The sequence below is a fragment of the Parasteatoda tepidariorum genome, chromosome 10, assembly GCF_043381705.1.
Source record: "Parasteatoda tepidariorum isolate YZ-2023 chromosome 10, CAS_Ptep_4.0, whole genome shotgun sequence".
Lineage (NCBI taxonomy): Eukaryota > Metazoa > Arthropoda > Arachnida > Araneae > Theridiidae > Parasteatoda > Parasteatoda tepidariorum.
Window position 1 is genome coordinate 23667290 of NC_092213.1, and position 20565 is coordinate 23687854.

The 20565-nt window shown below is 27.5% G+C and overlaps 1 protein-coding gene across 2 annotated transcripts in view; it reads left to right on the forward strand.

The window, feature by feature from the left end:
- Window positions 1–20565, forward strand: part of LOC107438007 (zinc finger RNA-binding protein) — a 36015-nt gene that overhangs the window by 13415 nt on the left and 2035 nt on the right. For both annotated transcript variants that reach the window (XM_016050165.3, XM_043049147.2), the window contains exons 7-20: window positions 105–273; window positions 1643–1696; window positions 1990–2022; window positions 3297–3436; window positions 5390–5532; window positions 7646–7829; window positions 8676–8836; window positions 9109–9162; window positions 9237–9432; window positions 12028–12178; window positions 15469–15557; window positions 19358–19453; window positions 19540–19651; window positions 19726–19823. In XM_016050165.3, coding sequence (XP_015905651.1) covers window positions 105–273; window positions 1643–1696; window positions 1990–2022; window positions 3297–3436; window positions 5390–5532; window positions 7646–7829; window positions 8676–8836; window positions 9109–9162; window positions 9237–9432; window positions 12028–12178; window positions 15469–15557; window positions 19358–19453; window positions 19540–19651; window positions 19726–19823 — 1680 coding nt within the window. The remainder of the gene's footprint in view (window positions 1–104; window positions 274–1642; window positions 1697–1989; window positions 2023–3296; window positions 3437–5389; window positions 5533–7645; window positions 7830–8675; window positions 8837–9108; window positions 9163–9236; window positions 9433–12027; window positions 12179–15468; window positions 15558–19357; window positions 19454–19539; window positions 19652–19725; window positions 19824–20565) is intronic.

Below are 20565 nucleotides of genomic sequence, written 5' to 3' on the forward strand. Positions count from 1 at the left end.
TTAGAAAATGTGATTACTAAAATCTCCGTAATTTTATTTCTCCAATGTTTGTAGGTCTGCATGTATATGTAGAATATTTCATTATTTTATTTATTTATTTTTAGGTTGTTAAATTACATACCAAACTTGGTAAACCTATTCCTTCAACTGAACCTCAAGTTTTAAGTACAGGTACAAGTAATACTTCTACAAAAGCTTCAAGCACTGGAAAGTCTTCTGGTAAAAATAACTCTGCTAAGAAATCAAATGGCCCTCCTAAAATTACATTTGTAGGTATGTATTAATTCGCCACTTAAATCAGAAAATAGATTTTGTTAAAACAGATTGGTCACTCTTTCTGGTAACCTGGAAATTCTTTAGATATCAAGATTTAGCATTGTTTGTCATATTCATTCCAAAGAATATGTTGTAACTAAATTTATACATTATTTATTGGAAGTGTTTTAGTCTATTATACACTTTTATGTTACTAATCATAAAGGCTAATCCAGATATCAGGGCTGATTGTGCTCCGGAAAAAATCCGGATTTTACGCTAACTGTGATCCGGAAGGAAGTTTCCGGAGAACGAAAGTTCAGACGTTTTAAAAAATCATTGATCACTAACATTAAAACACTTAAAACTTAAGTGTTTTAATGTTAGTGACACTTACAAACACATTTTATTTGTTGAACTTAAAAACACATTTTATTTGTTTGTAAGGAAGAGCCAAATACTTTATAAGCTTATATTCAAGATTAATATTCATTTTTTATCAGTAAATAGTTATTATAATCATAAACTCAAGAAAGAAAGACATATTTGTAAATTTCAATTACTTCTCCAGGTCTTTCATAGGTATATGTAAAATTTTAAATATATTTTGAGTAAACAAAGAAATGCTGAGAAGAAGAAGAAGAAAAAAAACTTAAATTTTTTTTCAATTTAAACTTCTTTTTTTTTTTAACTCAAGAAATGTTTCGGAATTTTGACTTGGACTCACAATTACCCGTGAGATATACTTTCATTTTTTTTAATAGTCCTTTTTTATAAATGATTCAGCTTTTAAAAGCTCTTAATTTTAAATATTAATCATAAAAGTGTTTTATTATTAATAAATTCCAGAATAAAAAAATTAATAATTATAGCTTTCAAAGTTAACCATTGAAATTGTTTTTGCATTTGGTTATAAATCTTTAATACGTAGGGATATATATTTATGTAAATTTTTTAATTGTTATTAAAATCATGTTAATCTAAGTCATAAAAATTCTCGAAACCTTTTTAATTGCAAATGAAGTTCATTTTTAGACTAGTTATTTTTGCATAAGTTGAAAATAATTAAAATACTATTTTTAAAAGTAAATTTTATTGATAAAATATCAAGCAGAGAAACATTTTTTTAATTGTACGATATATTTTCTCGACAATATTAATGCAGCGTTTTAAAAAATGGGAGTCGGCAGTTATGCAAACCTATATTTTGCCACACTTTCTGCGAATTTAAAGCAGATAATGTAATATAAAATAATGTCAGTTTTTAAATAGCTTGTATTGAGAGTTTTTTTTTTATTAAAGCAAAATTGATAGATATATATAATATTCTGTCTATAAATAATTAATAATTCTGTTGATAGATAATTACTTTTCTCTTCAAAAATAGCTGCTTCGAAAACTGATGATAGTTCTGATGCAAAAGAAGATGCTAAAGATGATGGTTAGTACTCTTAATTTTTATTTATATGGCAAAAGTCCTTTCTATGTCATCTGTTACTGTTTGAATTTATTGGATACCAAAAAAACATTTAAAATGTTAAAATTTACTTTTTTTTTAAATCTTTTGTTTAGATATAATTGGTTCATTATTAATGTGAATTGCTTTATTTTATTAGACTTTCTTGTCCTTTAATCCACCTGAATTAACGATTATTTTTGAACTGAATTTAGCTTATAATACTTAAGATTACTGTGAATTGTTTGTAAGAATCATTTCTTTTCTCTCAATTGTAGATGGTGACAAAGATGATGAAGTTCAGCCAGTTGGTATGTAGTAACTTTCTTTCCAGATTTTTTTAAAGAATATTTTTGTTTTTAATTGATAAACCCTAAAAAGTATTATCTTATTTTTAATGTATTTGTAAATCAAACTTATAAAAATGTCCTGGCCTAAAAGAGATGTTTTTAATCTTCCTGTTTGTTTCTAGCTAACTAAAATAGTTTGATGTCTTAATAGTTTGAAATCAAACATTTCTAGGCGTTAAAAATTGTTATGATTAAGCCCTAATGCAAAGGGCCAAAAAAAAAAAAAAATGCTGATAAATTTTTTTCCGGCTTAGGTATATTTTCAAGTCTAAAAAGTTTATTTTTTAAATGTAAATGTGTGGGGGACAAAAATTAATGGAAATGAAAATAGTTATTTAGTCCTTAGTTTTAAAACTATGTCTAAGGTATCTGCTTACCTGGAAAGTCATGGATTTCGGTATCAAACAAAATTTGTCATGATTTTAATTTTTTTTTTTTTTTTAAAAATTATTTTTAAATTGTGGAAAGTCATGGATTTAGGTCGCTGAAAAATCTAAATTTTTAAATGGAATTTACCCCCGTTCCCTCACTTTCATGGTGTTCCAAATATCTGAATTTGTTACAAATTACTCACTCACAGTCATATTTGATTAAAATATAAAATATTTTTATTGTGTTCATTAAAAATTATGGTGTTCATTAAAAAAAATGAAAGAAGAACATAGTTTAGAGTGAATTATCTTTTAAACTTTTGTGATTTCAGAATTTTTGTTATATATTTTTTTATTTCATCGATTTAAAATTCTAGCTGAAGCAATCCAGTCAGTGGCGAGTTTTTTTTATTCCCAAATGAGACAGAAATATCAGGAGTATTTCTTTCCTTTTTGATGATCAAAAAAAGTATCTTTAGAATGTAATTCTGCAAGAGGGGGGTTTATTTGCTTTTGTAATAATTTTTTTTTTTACCTATTTTATTGCTTCAACTCTTTCTTTACTCTGTTTATTAAATTTAAAATATATAAATATTAAGATGCAGAATATAACAGTTTTGGTTTATACCTATCATTTCAATGAATGTTATTATAATGCTTTTTTAAATTTACTGTTGTGTTTTTGTCAGAGAAAATAGTAACTTCGTTAAGTCATGGAAAGTCATGAATTTGAAGATCTAAAATGTAGCAGATACCCCATAATGTTACTCTATTAAGATTACGACTCTAAATTTGTACCCATAACTTTAAATAAAATTATATCTAAATGTTATCTATCAACTTAAATTTTGTTTTTATTTTTAGGCCAAGACTATATTGATGAAATTAAAAATGAAGAAGGAAAAGTAGTTAGTTTCCAATGTAAATTGTGTGAATGCAAATTCAATGATCCTAATGCAAAGGAAATGCACATGAAAGGGCGCCGACATAGATTACAATATAAGGTATGTTTTGTTACTATCTATTTTTATTCAAATTGTTTTGTTAAAACTTAAGAACTTCAGTACAGATTGTTAAACTTCTTTTAAATTCAGTGGCGGCAAGTTTCTTCTCAAGGGGATTAAACTCTTTCAAAAAAGAAATGTCAAGTATTGAGTTATAATTTTAATTGCACAATCTATTTTAAATAATAGTATTGATTTACAAGTCATTTAATAAATCATGTTTTAATTAGCAAAAATTGATATTTAAATTTCTCCTAATATCTTAAGTTCCGACGGGCCAACCCTCCGGTTTTTGGCCGGAGACTCCGGTTTTTTACAAGTTACTTTCTCTTCCAGGGTTTTCTCAAAAATCTCCTGTTTTTCACTTATTTTTAATGCTGAATGCAGTTTTCATCACTTTCAGTCTCAATGCGTCAGAGCTGGGCGTGACCTAAGTTGTGACGTTTTTCTTATGTCTTGACCAATCAAGAACGTTGTTTCTTCTTTCCTTTCTGAATATGTAACCCCAGAGTTGGGAATACTGCTTTGTGATTGGCTTCTTTCAGAAGCAAGAACGTTCGCTGTATGCGCTGAAAAATTATTTCTTATATATTATAATTTACTTCAAATCTGAGTCATGATCTCCATGATCTAAGTTTGTTTTTATGCATTTCTCTGTCATGTTAGTTTGTTTTTTGTGTGGCAATATATAATGGCGGCAAAAAAAGTTTATAAGAAATGCTTAACTTCTTTCAACCTAGCTTATTCGGAAGAATTTCCTGGAATTATTGCTTCTGAAAAAGGATTGAATTGTGCCTTCTGCACGTTTTAATTTCTTAAAAATTTTGATCATAAATCTAAAATATTATTTATTAAAAATGAAATTTCTAATTTTCCATTTAAAGGAATTTATTGATTTAGTTACTTAAACTTTTATTTATTATATTTTTTAAAAATAACAGATAGTTTAGCCCATTTATTTGTTTCCAAGATCACTAGCTTAAATCAATTTATAAATTAGCTAAATAAATTTACTTGCTGTTGTTGCTATTCAGTATTATAGATATTAATATTGACAGTTGTTTAATTTTAATATATAATTTTAACAATATGTACAATTAGTTATTAGTTTATGTACTAAATAAAGTCTCCTTTAAGACTGAAGTGTTGTTATTTACAATTTTTTATTTTTTATTTTTTTAAAAAAACTTTTGTCTATTTTGCATGTTTCACTGTTGCATGATCATTTCTCTCTTCCTTTCGAAAGCTTCCTCTTTCTTCATTCTCCCAGGTTGGCACGTTTGCATGTCCATGTTTTACATATAAGGGTATAGTGGAAGTTCTTTTGTAATAAAATTACGTATTGTATTTTACTGCAAGTGTCATGATTTAAACTAACAATAATTTTCATAGTATAAGGCTGTTATATAGTATGGCAGTAATTTTCAGTTACAAATCAGTAATCAATTTCATAAAATTTAAAAAAGGTGCTAAAATAGAAAATTTAAAACTTTTTTTCTATTTGAACTGAAAATCATGAAATAATCGTGAATGTTTTAAATGTAGAGTATTTATTTCAATTATTAATTTATTTTTTTAACATTTTAGTAGGCAAAACAAAATTGTTAACTGCAGAGATAAAAGTCCTCCCTTATGATTTATCCTGACTTCAGTTTTATGTGTGATTTTTGTCTTGTTTCAGCTTTTATGTTTTTAAAAAATTATATATATTTATATTTCTGCCGCATAATTTGATTGCTTTCGGTAAAAGATTGTGGTGTTCAGAAAAAGAAGAATGCCAATTCTGAATCAATATATAGTTTTAAAACAATTTCATTGTTTCAAAAACAGATTTTTTTCATAGATAACTTAATAATTATGTAGTTTTAGCTTAATGAGTTATCTCGTTGATTGTATCTTTTCTCCTTTGCTTGAATTTCATTGAATTGTAATCAAACTTTATTCTCTTAATAGAAAAAAGTTAATCCGGATCTCGTTGTTGACATTAAACCAAGTTTACGTCATCGAAAGATCCAAGAAGAAAGGTTACGACGTCAGCAGATGATGGATGATTTTTGGAAGAGGAGAGAAGAAGAAAGATGGAGGGAAGAAATGAGGTAATCATTTTGTTTTATATGAAAAACATTTTGGATTGAATTTTCAATTTCAAAATGCTATTAAGACATTATAGAAGATTTATTTCAAGTATCACAATTTGTAAATGAAATTGAAGAATTTGATAGTTCAAACTTAATAACTTAAACACGGATTATATGTATGGTTCAGGCTTATAGTCTATCCTGCAAGGTTAACTTTTTGGGGGAATTTAATTATTTTATGAAGAAAATGAAAATTAATATCCGATTTAAAAATCAGTCATTTGTGTTTTTTTTTTAATGAAACAAGTTTATTTTTATTATAAAAGTTAATTTCAAAGAGTTGACAATACTAATTTTATCAATAAAAAATAAAAAGGAATCGCTAGCCTACTTATAATTCAAAACATATTTATAAATCTGGTGTAACACAACTGCTAAAGAAATCTTAATTTTTAAATTTTTATTTCATTTTCTTGAACCTGTTTTTATTTAAACTTTTTTTCCCTTATTTACCAATGGCACGATATCTGTCAAGAATAGACATCTATCAACGTTATGAAATGTAGACATTTTATTTTAAATAAGGTTTAAAATTCTGATTTTTATTCATTTATACTTTAAGTCAGGGGTGATTGTATTCTGGGTGTACAACTGAATTCCGGGTTTTTCATATCATTCCTATAGGTTTAGAAACTAGAAGCAAGGCATGTGATTTTTTTCACAGAATTTCGCATATCTCAAGATTGATTTGCGTACTATCAGGAATCAAAACTTATAATCTGAAGTTCTAGAATTTAAATTTTTGAACCTTCGCTAAATCACGTTAACAAGGCGTTTTCAAACACGTGACTCTTCCGCAATTTTAATTTTTGGTTTGTTGGATTTTCAAAGTTTTTAATCTTTGAAACAGCGCTGGAATCCTCCAATATTGAGATTCTTATTTAAACGATTTTAATATCTAACGTCAGATTTCGTATTTATCTAATTTAAAAGTTATTCTTTGTGAATCGTACTTATGTGATCATACATCGATATTCATATTCGCGCGATTTTAAAATCCAATATCGTGATTTGTATTTTCGCGTTTTTATAATCTAATATCGTGGTTCATATGCATGCGATTTTTAAATCCAGTATTGCGATTCTTATGAGAACTAAGTTTTTTTCTTAAATTAGTTACTATAAAGGGGGAATTCTTTAGTTAAAAAAATATATATAAAATATGAATTATATATAAAATATCTTGTTACCGAGTATTTACATGTAAAATTTTCAGTATTTTTCACTTCAATGTCACAGTCACCCCTGTTAAATTTTCATTAAAGCAGGAATTTACCACAATCAATTTAAATGCATGCCTTTCTACGTACTCTCTTCATGAAGCCACATTCACTTATGATAATAGTATAAAGAGAAATCTAGTAATTGGTCTTAGACAGCTTTTAATCCTACAGTTCTATTAAAAAAAAACTTTTTTTTTTTTTCATTTCTATGTGTTGATCTCAAACTACTGTGTTATTCAATGTACTATAAATAAAATTATGGCAGAAATCACTAAAATCTTCTGTTCTAAACTAAGTAATTCTGATATAAAAATAGTAATTTTTCTTTTTCACCAAAATTTCCCTTTATTGCTTTTAAGTCTGTCAAATTATACTTTATTTTGCCCTATTTAAAAGACGTTATAGTTAAAAAAACAAAATGCTTGTGTGCGTGTGTCTTTTTCTATGACGTCTGCATTTAATTGCTAGAGCGAAGTCGGGTTTGTTGAGCTTGTAAATCATATATGATTTTATTTTTAAAATTTAACAAATGTGTGATAGAAAAACAGTTATTTCTTTCCTAGAAATTGAACCTCATAGTTTTCTTTTTGTTGAGTATGATATCAAAATCAAAAGTTTGTATAATTTCTAAGTTCACTCTTTAAGTATTTGAATTATTAGCAAAGAATAGTTTTGTACAGTTACGGTGCTGCTGTTAACCAAACGTCTGTGTAAAAAAAAACATTTTAATCAACATGTTAAATTTCTGTAATGCTTAATACATCTATCTTCAATTTAAGATATTATTATCATTAATTTGATTAAAATTTGTAACTATATTATCTCATTAGTAATTTTGCTCCTAATAGAATTGTTGAAGAAGAAGAAAGAATGTATTGGGAAGAAAGAAGGCGGTATGAGGAAGAATTAGAAATCTATGAATGGCATCGTCGCTATAATAGAGAACCTAGAATGGGACCGCCCATGCCTCCTCCACCACCTCCAAGATCTTTTATGTTGGGGATGCCACCTAATGTTATGGGACCTCCTAATGTAAGTGGGATTTTTTGTTTTGTTAATATATATATTTTATATTTTCATTAAAGCTCAATCACTGATAACTTAGCATTAAATTTTTGTGGTGCAGAAGCTTTGTTTTAGGACAGTTTTTTTCCCCATTTCAAGAAAGGGTTTGTTATTTGAAACTAGCAATTTCATCATGGCTAGAATATGGTAATTAACGAGGAGACGATTTCAAAATTGCGACATATTAAGAAAAGGTTTATTCAGCTATAAATTTAGTTTGCTTGTTCTTTGAGATTTCCACAGCAGTGGGTGAAGGCTAAAAGTGATAATCTAACTATAAAAAGAAAGATTCTAGATACATTTGGCAATGGTTGGTCTAATTATCCTAGCCTCTCTTTAGGCAACAAATTTAGATGTGAATAGCGCTATAGCATCGACAGTTTAGCAAATGATAGGAATTTATAGTTCTCCTCTTGAGTTTTGCAGAAGAGAAATTAAAGGAAGGCATAATCTTTTTTTATATGTATTTATTTTTTTTAAAAAATAATTGTCGTATAAGTTTTATCTGAATTAATGTCGTATTAGTTTTATCTGATTCTTAAACATCAATTCAATTTGGTTATCCTGTTGCACTAAGTTACTAATTAAATTAAGGTTTTAAAATTTTAAAAAATGGAGCTCTAAATATTAATGTTTTAACTTGATGCAGTATACATTGTATCTCTTTGTTTAAAATATTATAATTCACTGGTATCACTTAGAAACATGACATAATTATTACCTGTTGCTTAGTTAGGTTAAGTTTATATTTTATGTATAAGGCATTAATGTTTTTCTCCCTTCATTTTTTTTATTTTTTTTTTTTTTTTTTAGCTAAGACGACCAGATTCAGTAGATGACCGCCATGTTATTGCTAAACATACTCAAATATATCCAAAAGAAGAAGAATTGAATGGCATACAAAAGATTATCACCAATTCAGAAAAAGCTCTTAAGCTCGTATCTGATTACTTGGCAGAAAAAACTGATAAGAAGTAAATACCTTTTGTTTTATTTTTGTGTGCAGTTTTGGTTAAAGAAATGCACAAAAATAGTTTCAAATAAGAAATACAGGCATTGACTAAAAATAGCCATTTAAAGTTTTGACCTACTCTAACATGTATTTTAAACATATTTTTCAAGTTTTAATCATTCCAGTTATCCTTACTAAATTTGTACATTTCTAAGATATATAATAAAAAACATCTTTACCTTCTCTTGAAATGTTAGATTTGTAAATATTTGACAATATATTTTTTTCCCCTAGAGAACCTCAAAAGACAACAACTACTGATGTTGTAATTAAAGAAGAAAAGACTGAGTAGGTTTCTGTATTTTATTTTCTGTATTTTTAGAGAGTTGTTTGATTGTTTTTAATAGTTTATTTCATTTTAGTGATAATAAAGAAATCAAAGAAAAAGAAGCTCCACAGCCATATAGAGTATTAAAAGGAGTGATGCGTGTTGGTGTACTTGCTAAAGGTTTAGTTCTTACCGGTGATCTCAGTGTTCAGTTAGTAGTGATGTGTGCTGAGAAACCTTCCCGATCTCTTTTAGATAGAGTTATTGAAAATTTGCCCAAACAACTCTCTGTAAGTATGTTTTATGTTGAACATGCATTTTTATATGAGGAGAACAGAAAATAACTGAAATGGTCGGGAAAATTTTTTTTTCTGCAAAAATCTGGAAAATAACTAGTTTAATTGTCAGAAACAGTAATTAGTTATTGAAACTTGATTTAAATAATTCTAACAACTTATTGCAATTATTTGTTGTAAAAATGTCACATTTTAGTGAAACTTTTCCCTGTTCTCATGGAATGATATTTTGTTGCTCACAAAATCTAATATTTGGCATTTCAACTAAAAAAATAATCAAAATTTTCAGATGAAAAAATTTCATGGTATTGGTAAAATATGATTTGGATTTACATTGACAGAGTGCGTGGTGTTCTTTTTTTAACACATTGTTCTATTTGCCCGTAGCGTATTAAAACATCATTCGTTTTACATGTTTGATGAAATACTTACCGGTTCGCATGTGTCTATAATGGCCTCTCATGTGCAACTCTATTGCATTTTGCGAGAGATTTTTAATTTAAAGCTTCATTTTCCACCCTCTGAAATTGAACCGAAAAATCTCTCGAATTTTCGCTGATTACGGGGATCAACAAATCATTGACAAACTTTTTCCCTTATAACGATGGGAAATTTTATTTCTCTTGTTAATTTCATCTTTGGTTCCGCGCCATCGCCTTCGTCACTGGCGAGCTAATGTCCTCCTTGTGATATTTTATTTATAGATCAGTACCATAATCTTTGAACTTGACTTCGGGATCATTCACTAATTACAAATTTTCATGTGGGTCTGATGACCAGTCAAGACTCCCAAAACTGCATCACTTCAAAATTTACATCTTCCTTTTATTCATTTAATGATAATTTTAAACATAATATTGTCATTTAATTAATTCATTTTAACACTTTTTTTGCTTAATACTTTTTATTAATTATTGTATTATTACTTGTAAAAATTTCAGTACTCTTAACGGGGATCTGTCCTGGCCAAATTTACTACGATTTAGCGGTGCCTTCACAAATTCAACTTCAGGAACAGCCGTAGTTTCACAAAATACTTTGTCTTAAAATTTTATTTTTGTATCCCGTAAGAAAGGATAAATCCATATTTTTGAGATTTTTTAGTATAATTTTTAATTTTCACAAATTATGTCTAAATTTTCACAAAATGTATCTCTCAGAAGAACCTAGACTGCGTGAGAACTCTTTTATATTTTTAAATTTAGATTTCAGCATATTAGATTAGCAGCAAGATTTTTTTAAGAAAAATATTAAGTGAGGGGCTTTTAATATTTAAACTGCAATAAAAAATCCTATATTTAGTTACGTAAAAAAATTCTGATTTGTCATTCCAAAAAACTTTAATTTTATTTTAAAACGATTGAAATAAAATACTAAACTATCTCAGATTTGTTAAGTATTATTAAGCATGTAGGAACCCTGTAATAATTTACTTCTGACAAAAGTTTTTAGCTTCAATACTCATTGTATTTATTTCAAATTATTTTTAAAAAAATTTTAATCATTTGATTAAAGAAATACTGAAAAGTAACAAATAATAAACATTCTTAGAGGCATTCACTAATTTACCTTAGTAACATGAATTTATTAGTTTTCTTAATTCTTTATATATCTTTATAAATTTGGTTTGATCAAAAATATTAATCTTGTTAATGTTTTGTTGAATATGCCTTTATAAATAACTTTATTTAAATCTGAAAAATACGCTCAATAGCCTTTTTACATGATAGTTAAATTAATTTTAATTTTGAATTAGTTTTTTTACATAATTAAATAAAGTAATTAATTTAAAAATGGAATAAGAAAGAAGTTGTAATAATAATATTATTGAATATCTTTATGTAGAAGCCACGTAATATTGAATATCTTTAAAATTGTGTCTAAATTGTTTTTATGGTGACTAATATAATCAACATAAGAGTTCTTTGTCAGAAACTAGTTATTTTGTAATGATCATGTAAAATCTTGGGTAATTATTTTGCCTTTTGTTAGTGTATTTAACTTTCAACAGTAGGAAAAAGAAAAAATTTTTATTAGTGAGCATATCTTCTAATTATTAGCTTGAGATTTTGGCATCAAAATCTGGGAAGTAGATAATTGTTTTTGTATCTTAATTTCAATAATTAAACAAATTATGGGATTGGACAATTACAATTTGTCAAATTTTTATTTATAGTTTAATATTTTATACACCAAAATTTGGGTTTTTGACAGTAACTTTCAGAACAAGGAGTTTTAAAAAATAATTGGTGGAACAAAATTTAATACTTCATATTTATAATAGCTAATAATTATTTGAATGCCAAAATTTTGGGTTTTTGACAATTGTCGAAAGATATGTCCAAGTTATTATTTTTTTTCACATGACGGTTAAAACCAGATAAGACCTTTAACTGTCACAAACCTGCCTAATTATTATTTTTTTTTTTTTAAGGTGCTAATTTTTTATTGAAAAATTTGGCTATGCACCCTGATTGATATTTTCCTAAAATGGGAATTCTGTTATTGTTGAAAAAACTAAAATAAAAATTTGTGCATCTGTGTAAAAATTGCCTGTTTCTTATAAAGTATTTTTGTTTGTATTTAAAGACTATAGCTCCTGATGAAAAATATGAAGTTAAGAGATGTATTGAAGAAGCTGCAATCATTGTCAGCACGGTCTCTGAACCAAAAATTACAGTCACTGTCACTTTGACTTCTCCTGTGATGCGTGAACCAAATACTGAGCCTGCTGCTGGAGGTATAATTAGAATTATTTTTCTGGTGCATATTTATATACGCTCCCCTGATGTAATCGTTTTTTTTTTTTTTTTTTTAAAGTTAATTGTTAATAGCAGTTTTAAAAAAGTATTACATAATTATTTTGAATGACTGCAACAAATGTTATGTATAGGATTTTTTTTTTTTTTTTAATTTTTTTTTATATATATATGATGGTTAAGATATTTGAATTATAATTATATTTTCTCTTGCTATGCCTTTAAAGTTCTCTAACATTTGCTGTAATTTTAAGACTTGTTTTAAGCTATCTTCAGCTTTTCGAAACTTTTAAAACATTGTTAACAGTTTTCATAATAAATGCTAGTTCTTTCTCTTAAAATCACAATTAATCTTCATATTATCCCAATTCTAAAATATGATTTTTGAATTGGAATAAGTTGAGCTTTGTGTGGATGGAAGTTTCAAAATCCAAACTGCATACTTAATCCAAATTCTTTGGAAAAAATATTTATATATATATATAGTACTATTGCTGTTAATACTGATTTTGATGGTGCATAAATTTATGAATTTTTACTAGATTAAATTATAACAATTAAATAGTCAAAAGAAAAAAAGATGTTCAATTTTAAAGATTTCACCGATTATTAGTATCAACAATTTGTATATATAAAAAAATAATAAAAAAAAAAAAAAACGGTCTTTTTTGTACCAACTTTTTCCCTGATAGCGAAAAAAATAAGACTCTTTAATGCTGGTTTAACTTCCAAGAGAGCAGAGATGCCAGAATTTCTAGTTCTTAAAATATGGGTAGGGAGGTCATGTAGACAAATGTGTTGCTAAACAGTTTGTTCACCTTAATTTAGAAGCAAAGTGCTTGCAAGAGTAAGATTTGGCATAATGCAGAGGTGCCAATTACTCCGAATTCGACAAAATATTTTAAAAATTTGGAAAGAACTACAAACTAGAATTCGTTTCATTTTAAAAAGCTCGGCACAGCTTTACTGTAACTAAGTGGCTTGTCATATAAGCATTTGAATTATTTTGAAGAAGTTGTGGCTAAAAGCACTAGAAATAGAATTTACTAAACCAAGAATCGTACTTTAAAGACTACCACTCATAAATATTTATTCACCGTCTAAGTTGTCACCTCTGAATGTGCAAAGAAATATTATTTGCTAAAGCAACTCCTTCAAATTAAAAACTGGAAAAATAAGAAAAAATATGTAGTTAATGAAATTATGGTCCATTATAAATAAACTATCAATGTTTTTGCTCATTATAAATGTATAAAATAACATTGGTTATGGGGAAAGGACTTCTAACAAAATTTTAATAAATAGTGTTCAACATATCCCTGGTCCATTGTTGCGTTCTGTACAATTCTTATCTTTTCTTCTAATGAGTTATCTTGATTCATAAGTTTATCTTGCTTAAGTTTATCCTACTAAAAAAGATAGCTCGATCTTAAAGTTTGGTATTTCCTTCCTACTGAGCTGTGTGAATAATTAAATAAAATCTTCATTTCAATTTTTTTCCAGTTTTAATATTTATTCATATTTCATGTTGTTAATTTTAAAAAAAATAAATCCAAACTTGAAATATGAATAGATGTAAAACTAACATTTAATTTAATTTCTAATTTTGTATTTTCTAATAACAGCAACAAAGATATTCTAATATACTTTCTAAACTTTTCTTTTGTACTTCCAGAATGGCACTATGAAAATATTAATTTTTTCTACATATCTAGATTATTAGAATAGAGCTTAAAAATATCCATTATTTGTTAAAAAAGAAAAAGTTGCCCATCAGACTTGTGAATTAAAAGTTCTTGTTTTATGATAGCTAAAAGTACTAATATATATTAGTATTAATTTGTTCAGTCATTCAAAATTAATTTTTAGTGAAGTTATTTGGAGTATTCAACAGCTGACTATGATTAGTAACCTATATATTTTGTTTAGTTTTGCTTTCTAAAGGAACAACATCCTGAAGGTTGAATGCTGTGTGGCTGACCTGGAAGGATTTTTGATCACCCTGGGAATTGTCATATTGTATTGCTTTTTTACACTATTAGAAAAAATTCGACGAAATTTTTTCTTCGATACTGTGTTGGAATTTTCGTTCATATCTTTGTATCTTTTGTGCAATTCCCCCCTCCCCCTCTGCATTAATTAGGTTCTGCTGTTTGATGTTAACTGTAAACTTTTTACTCTGCATACTAGTAAGGTTTTTACAATTACTACGTAATTTCAGTAAATTAATTTGAAGATTAAACAAGAGTCTCAGTGGTAGTTAATTATAGGATAAATTTGACAATGGTCAGGAGTTTTTTTTCTTTTTTTTTTTTTTTCTTTTAATTCTTTTTAGTAATTATTGACAATTAAGTTTGGTCATTGGTCATATTTAGTTTATAAGTGATCAGCATTAGTACCATTAATTTCTGTCAAAAAATCGCAACATTTTATCATAATTCTTTGGTTTGCAACTCCTTATTTTTGTATGTCTGCAATTAATGCTTTCAAGAATATCTTTAGACTAATCACCTGATAAGATCTTTTGAAATAACTTTTTTTCTTATCAAATTCTACTTTACTACTAATTTTCAACTCAAGTTACTACTAATTCTACTTAATTTTATTTATTGCACAGCTCAAAGTTGTCTTTAAATTAAAATGATTTTTTTCTTTTCAAATTTTTATTGGAATTAAATAGCAAGAATAAATATTTAAATAAAAGAGAATTGAAAAGGTTTTGTTATATGCCGTGAAAGTATCTATCGAAATAAATGCCCAAGTCTTCATAGCGTGTCGTATATGGTATAGGACAATCCGTGTGGGTGAAATACTTAAGAATCTCATACTCCACTGATTTTCGATAGGGCATCCTTTTTTTTTTTTTGCTACTATTTAGCCATTTTTCTTATTTATTCGATTTCTCCCACTTTCTTATATATATTAAAAAATAATGATTAAAAAATTCATCCTTAAGTGCAGGAACTACTACCATTATATCTGCAAATCCATGTTAGTATCCTAGGAAATTGTTCCCTTAAATCTGGAGGCAGTATAGTCCTTGATTTTTATATTCTAGACTTGAAGCCCTGTTATTGTATTTGTACTGAGAGAATATACTGGTACCTTTAGTATGCTTGTATAGTGGTTAAAGGGGAAAATGTTGAGTAAATAATAGTTAAAGTATGCTGTGTATGAAAAAGCAACACATATGACTAATTTCCATAGATCAAACACCCATTCCTTTCAGTCTTCATGTTCTAATTCAGTCTTCTATCATCTGGTTTTCTAGAGACTGTTGTTAAAGACCCGCCGGATGTTCTGGACAGGCAGAAATGCCTGGACGCCTTGGCCGCCTTGAGACATGCCAAGTGGTTCCAGGTTTGCATTTTATTTACTTTTCAGCCTTATGTATATATATGTTATTTCACTGCAAGAACATAAGCCAACAATTCTTAAATTTTAAGAGATTAATAAAATGTCAAATGTTATGTTTCAAACTGTTTTTCATCATAAAATTATTTATGATTGAGAATGAATGAAACATACAAAAATTTAATCTTTATTTCTACAAAAACGCTGTTTTGAATAGTTAAAATAGACTATGTAACTTGCTTCAAATTAATTCAACAAAACGCATTTTAAAGTGATAAATTTCTTGTTTGGTTAGGGTTTTAAATTAGTAATTGAGTTAAATAATTATTTATATGCTGTATGTTCATCTGTTTGAAACATAACTTAATGAAAACTTGCGATAAAACTACTTGATGTTAGCCTTAAATTAATTAACCTCAAAAAAATCCCTAGTTAGCATTGCAAGTCTCCACTTGCATAACATGAGGCTGGAAAGTCATTGTCCTTCAGTATGACTTAAATTTGTCAAATGATGGACCTAATGTTACTACTTTTGTCACTTAAACAATCTGTTAATACAAATGTATTTGTGGTTGTGGATGAAATATATTGGCGGACGTTAAACGTGTTAATCTTTCAGAGAAAGAAATAGTTTTGTAAAACGGTATACTAATTTTACCCCCAAAATTAAATCCAAAACCACTTGTGCATATTTTTATGGGTTTTTGCGTAATAATACCTATTATATCAGTATCAAAATAAAAAAAATGTGGCATGTATATGTGCATTTCATAGGTTTTAAATCAATGTGAAACGAAAACATGAACGATGTATTAAAAATTTTCTATTGTCTTAGCAATATATGTTCTTTTTTTTCCAGTTTGCTTTACGAGAGTTTAAATTTTTTTTCTTAAGGGATGATTAGTTTAAAATTTTAATTCAAGCTGCTTTTTTCTATAGCTTAATTATTTTGATTCAAGTGGATTGGTGATAAAAATCATTATAAAATATCCTACATTATGTAAAAAAAAATTATATGTATGTAATTGGAAAAATTAAATAGTATGAAATGTTTTTCTTTTTTCCCCCTTCCATTTAAGAGTTTCTTTCAAACTGCGTATTTCTTTGCAAAAATCTCATTTTCTGCTCTCATTATTTAAAACTTTGGTCTCGGGAGGATATAGTGTCTTAATCGAGGATAAACGCGATCCTAAAAATCTATGCAGTACCTGGAATAAAAAATTAGTTATCCTCTATTAATTTTGGTTAAATGATCAGATTTTTTTCACATGGACACTATGCGCAGCTCTATATTAATCTGAATTTGACTTTTTAAATAATTAAAATTCACAAATGGAAAATTTTTATTGAAATGCTGTAGGATTTAATAAAAATTTTACCATTGGTGATTTTTAAATGTATTTAATCAAATAAGATTTTGTCCCAAAATATTAATCTTATTTTATTATGTTATCACACTTTTTTTGAAATTAGTAATTTTTTCCGAATACTATTACATTCCTGTTTTTAAAGAATATTTTTTTTAAGTAAATGCATAGCAATGAGAATGTAAGTTTTAACTTGTTTTTTAAGATAAGGAATTGTGTAGCTCTTCTATTTTGCAAAATTCTTTTTTTTTTTCTCTTTTTTTTCCTATTTTTCATAGATTTTTTTTTAAAATAAAAAGAAAAAGGGAGCTAAGTTAATTGTCTTAAATAAAATTATGTACTTTTCTAAATTTAAAAAAAAATACTAAAGCTTTGTTCGATTTGGCAGAAATTTTAGCTATTTTTCTTATTAAAACATTTCTTTTAGCTACGTACTAAAGAAGCTTAAAATATGCACATATATATTGTCTACATTTACTCTTTTACTTGTGTATAAAGTATTCTGGGCATACCTGAATTGACATCTGAGAATAATTCTTATGGGTTATGTGAATCTGCACGATTTTCTATCTTATTAACTATCTTATTACATCTAAATCGATAGCATATTATCTACTTAGGCTGTTGAATGATGTTGCATCTGCTTCCTAAATCGATATTTAGAAAATGTTATACACTGTTCCATTTTTCTTTAATTTCTACATTCTTAAGTACTGCTCAGAATTCTGGAAGCATTTGCATCTTAATCTTAAAAGCTTCTGTTTCTCTTGGCCCGCATACCTACAGGTACCGCAGCTATTGTGGACAACATTTATAAATGAATCGGATGCAATTGCTAAGCGTTTACAGTTTCAATATTGTTGGTGGGCAGGGGCATTAAGAGCAGATATCCTTTGTAAATCATGAAGAAAAATCTCATTTCTTATTTTCCTCTAAAAATTGGGTGAAAGTAAAATTTTATGTATTAAGAATTTGTAGCTCTTTTTCAATATTAATAACTTCTTGAAACATATCTAAAAATAAGTATCTTCTCTTAATTAAGGTATAAATTTCTGTGAAAAATAATCAAGATTTTAAGAAAATTGAGATGAAACAGCGACAATATATGAACTTAAGAGTATTCATGCATTAAGGGCTTAAGATTTCTTGAAAGGAAAGTATAAAAGTTAGAGAAGCACAAAAGAAAGGAAAATTGAATCTCTTAAAACAGAACATTTTGTTCCTACTGTTAGGGTGTATTTTCCCCCCTGCTCACATAGTAATTGAATTTAAGAAATGTGTATGTCTTGACTTTTAAAGAAACAACCATTTTCTTCTTAATACAATAACATTGCCATTCAATTCAAGCAGATCTTAGAGAAAATCTGGTATTAATATACTGCCTAGCTCGCCCTCGAGGAAGACTGTAGATAATTTTTTTTTCTTTGTTTTCTTCATTAGTTTAAAAAAATGGGGTAAAATTGCTCTGACTTCTTTTTGAAACATCTCTAAACTTTTCTGAATAAAAATTAACTAATTGAGGTAATACGTCAAAGGACAAAAAGTTTTTTTTTTTTTTCAAACTCTTTCCCCCAGTATAATCTGACTGCATTAAAGTTCCTGGCAAATTTTAGATTTATTAAGATAATGATGCAAATTCACTCTGTAGATTCTGCTATCAAGCTGCCTAGTCTCAGTCGTTCAATTGTATGGTGCAGCTTTTTATACCACTTTTCATCTTGAACTACCTTTTAACCTCTTAAATATAGCTTTGGTGCTGCAGCTTTAGCTTGATGCTGACAGCTTCAGTGGTAATACAGTTAGGAAACAGATCAAGCATGTTTTTTATGTTTCTGGTAAAATAGTTTCTTGGTGGATATTTTGATAATACTCACTCTACAATTAAATATTTTACTGACTCCCATATAATTTAATGTCATAATTCTGATTTATTTTAAAACGCTCGCACCTGCATGCTGAAAAAAAGTTTATTACTATCAGAGTGTGAAATTGTCTGTTATGAAACAATAAAATTTTTAAAAAAATTAGTACTTCTCCCTTGAAGTACTTAGTACTTCTTCCCCTAATAAGATTCCATATCAGTCACAACGGAATTTTTATAAACAAAAACTTAAAAGTTGCAAGCTGCATTTCCATATGTAACAAATATATTTTAAGTTAGATTATTTAGCCATTTTTCAAAAGTAATAATGCATCATCCAACTGCCTGAATTGGAATACAACTCTTAAACTATTGATGGGGAACAAAGAGAGAAATGTCTATTTGACACTTTATGTAACAATCTATCAATAAAGCAATGGAACAGTGTGGTAACACTATTTTAAATCTCTTTTTGCTACTTAACTGAGTTCATGTGATTTCTTTATCTCGTTGGTTCACAATTCAGGTATGTAATATTTTACAGTATTGCATTTTCTTACATTTTTATTTTCCTGCAGGCTAGAGCAAGTGGACTTCAATCATGTGTCATGATAATTCGTATTCTAAGAGATTTGTGTCAGCGTGTCCCTACATGGAGTCGTTTAAATGGCTGGGTAAATGAAGCTTAACATTTAAATTCAACAACTAAATGTGAACTATTCACTTCTGTTTTATAAGTGTTAATATTTTCCTCAATCAGGCTATGGAACTTCTTGTTGAAAAAGTTTTAAGTAGTAGTGGACAACCTCTTAGCCCTGGTGATGCTCTTCGACGAGTTTTTGAAGCTATTGCCTCTGGTGTACTTTTACCTGGTAAATATATTGTTTACCATTTTCATCATATGTTTTTACTAGATCCTTTCTATAACTGTTTGCCATTTTTCTAGGTTCTTCGGGTCTATTAGATCCATGTGAAAAAGATCCCACTGATGCTGCTGGCAACCTTACTAGCCAAGAAAGAGAAGATATAACTGCCAGTGCTCAGGTTTGTTTGTGCTTATTTTCATATTATTATAAAGCAGGTCTTTTAATTTGTAATCATTTACTGGATCTTTAAATGTCTAATTTGCAATTTTTAAATAATCTTGTGTAATTTAAAATTCATAAAGTCTAAGCGCAAAGAATTTATTTATTTATTTTTTTTTAATCAAGAAATATGTGGTTGGAAATAATATAAAGGTGTGCATTGTTACTGATGATGATCCAGTGAATGTTTTTTAGACATCTGAAGACTTGATTGTCTAAACATTCTCTGGGTATTGTGGTCTAATCATAAGTGACTTGGAGCCAGAGACATTTCAGCAGTACTTTTTTTTCTTCAAACATTTTTATTTTAAAATATATGTATGAAAATAGAAGCTTATTATAATAGTTTAAAGTATCCCTTTATTTTATAGTATATATATATTTATATGTGTGTACTATCAAACTCAATGACATATATAGAAGGATTTTTAAGTTGTTTAGCAAAATGTTCATTAAAAATCTGTGTCCAAAAATCTTCTGAGGCAATACACTTTTTAAACTATAAGTTGGTTTAGCAATTTTTAAATTACTAAACCAACCTAGGTTTGCCTGAAGATCATACATTTCCAGTTGGTCACAAGGCATCTCACTTCAGTATCCTTTGTATTATTAGTTAAACAGTGCAAGTTAAGATTTTTAGGAAATCAAAATTCAAACACTCTCATCAAATCTATCGTTTAATGAAAAAAACGTCAATTATA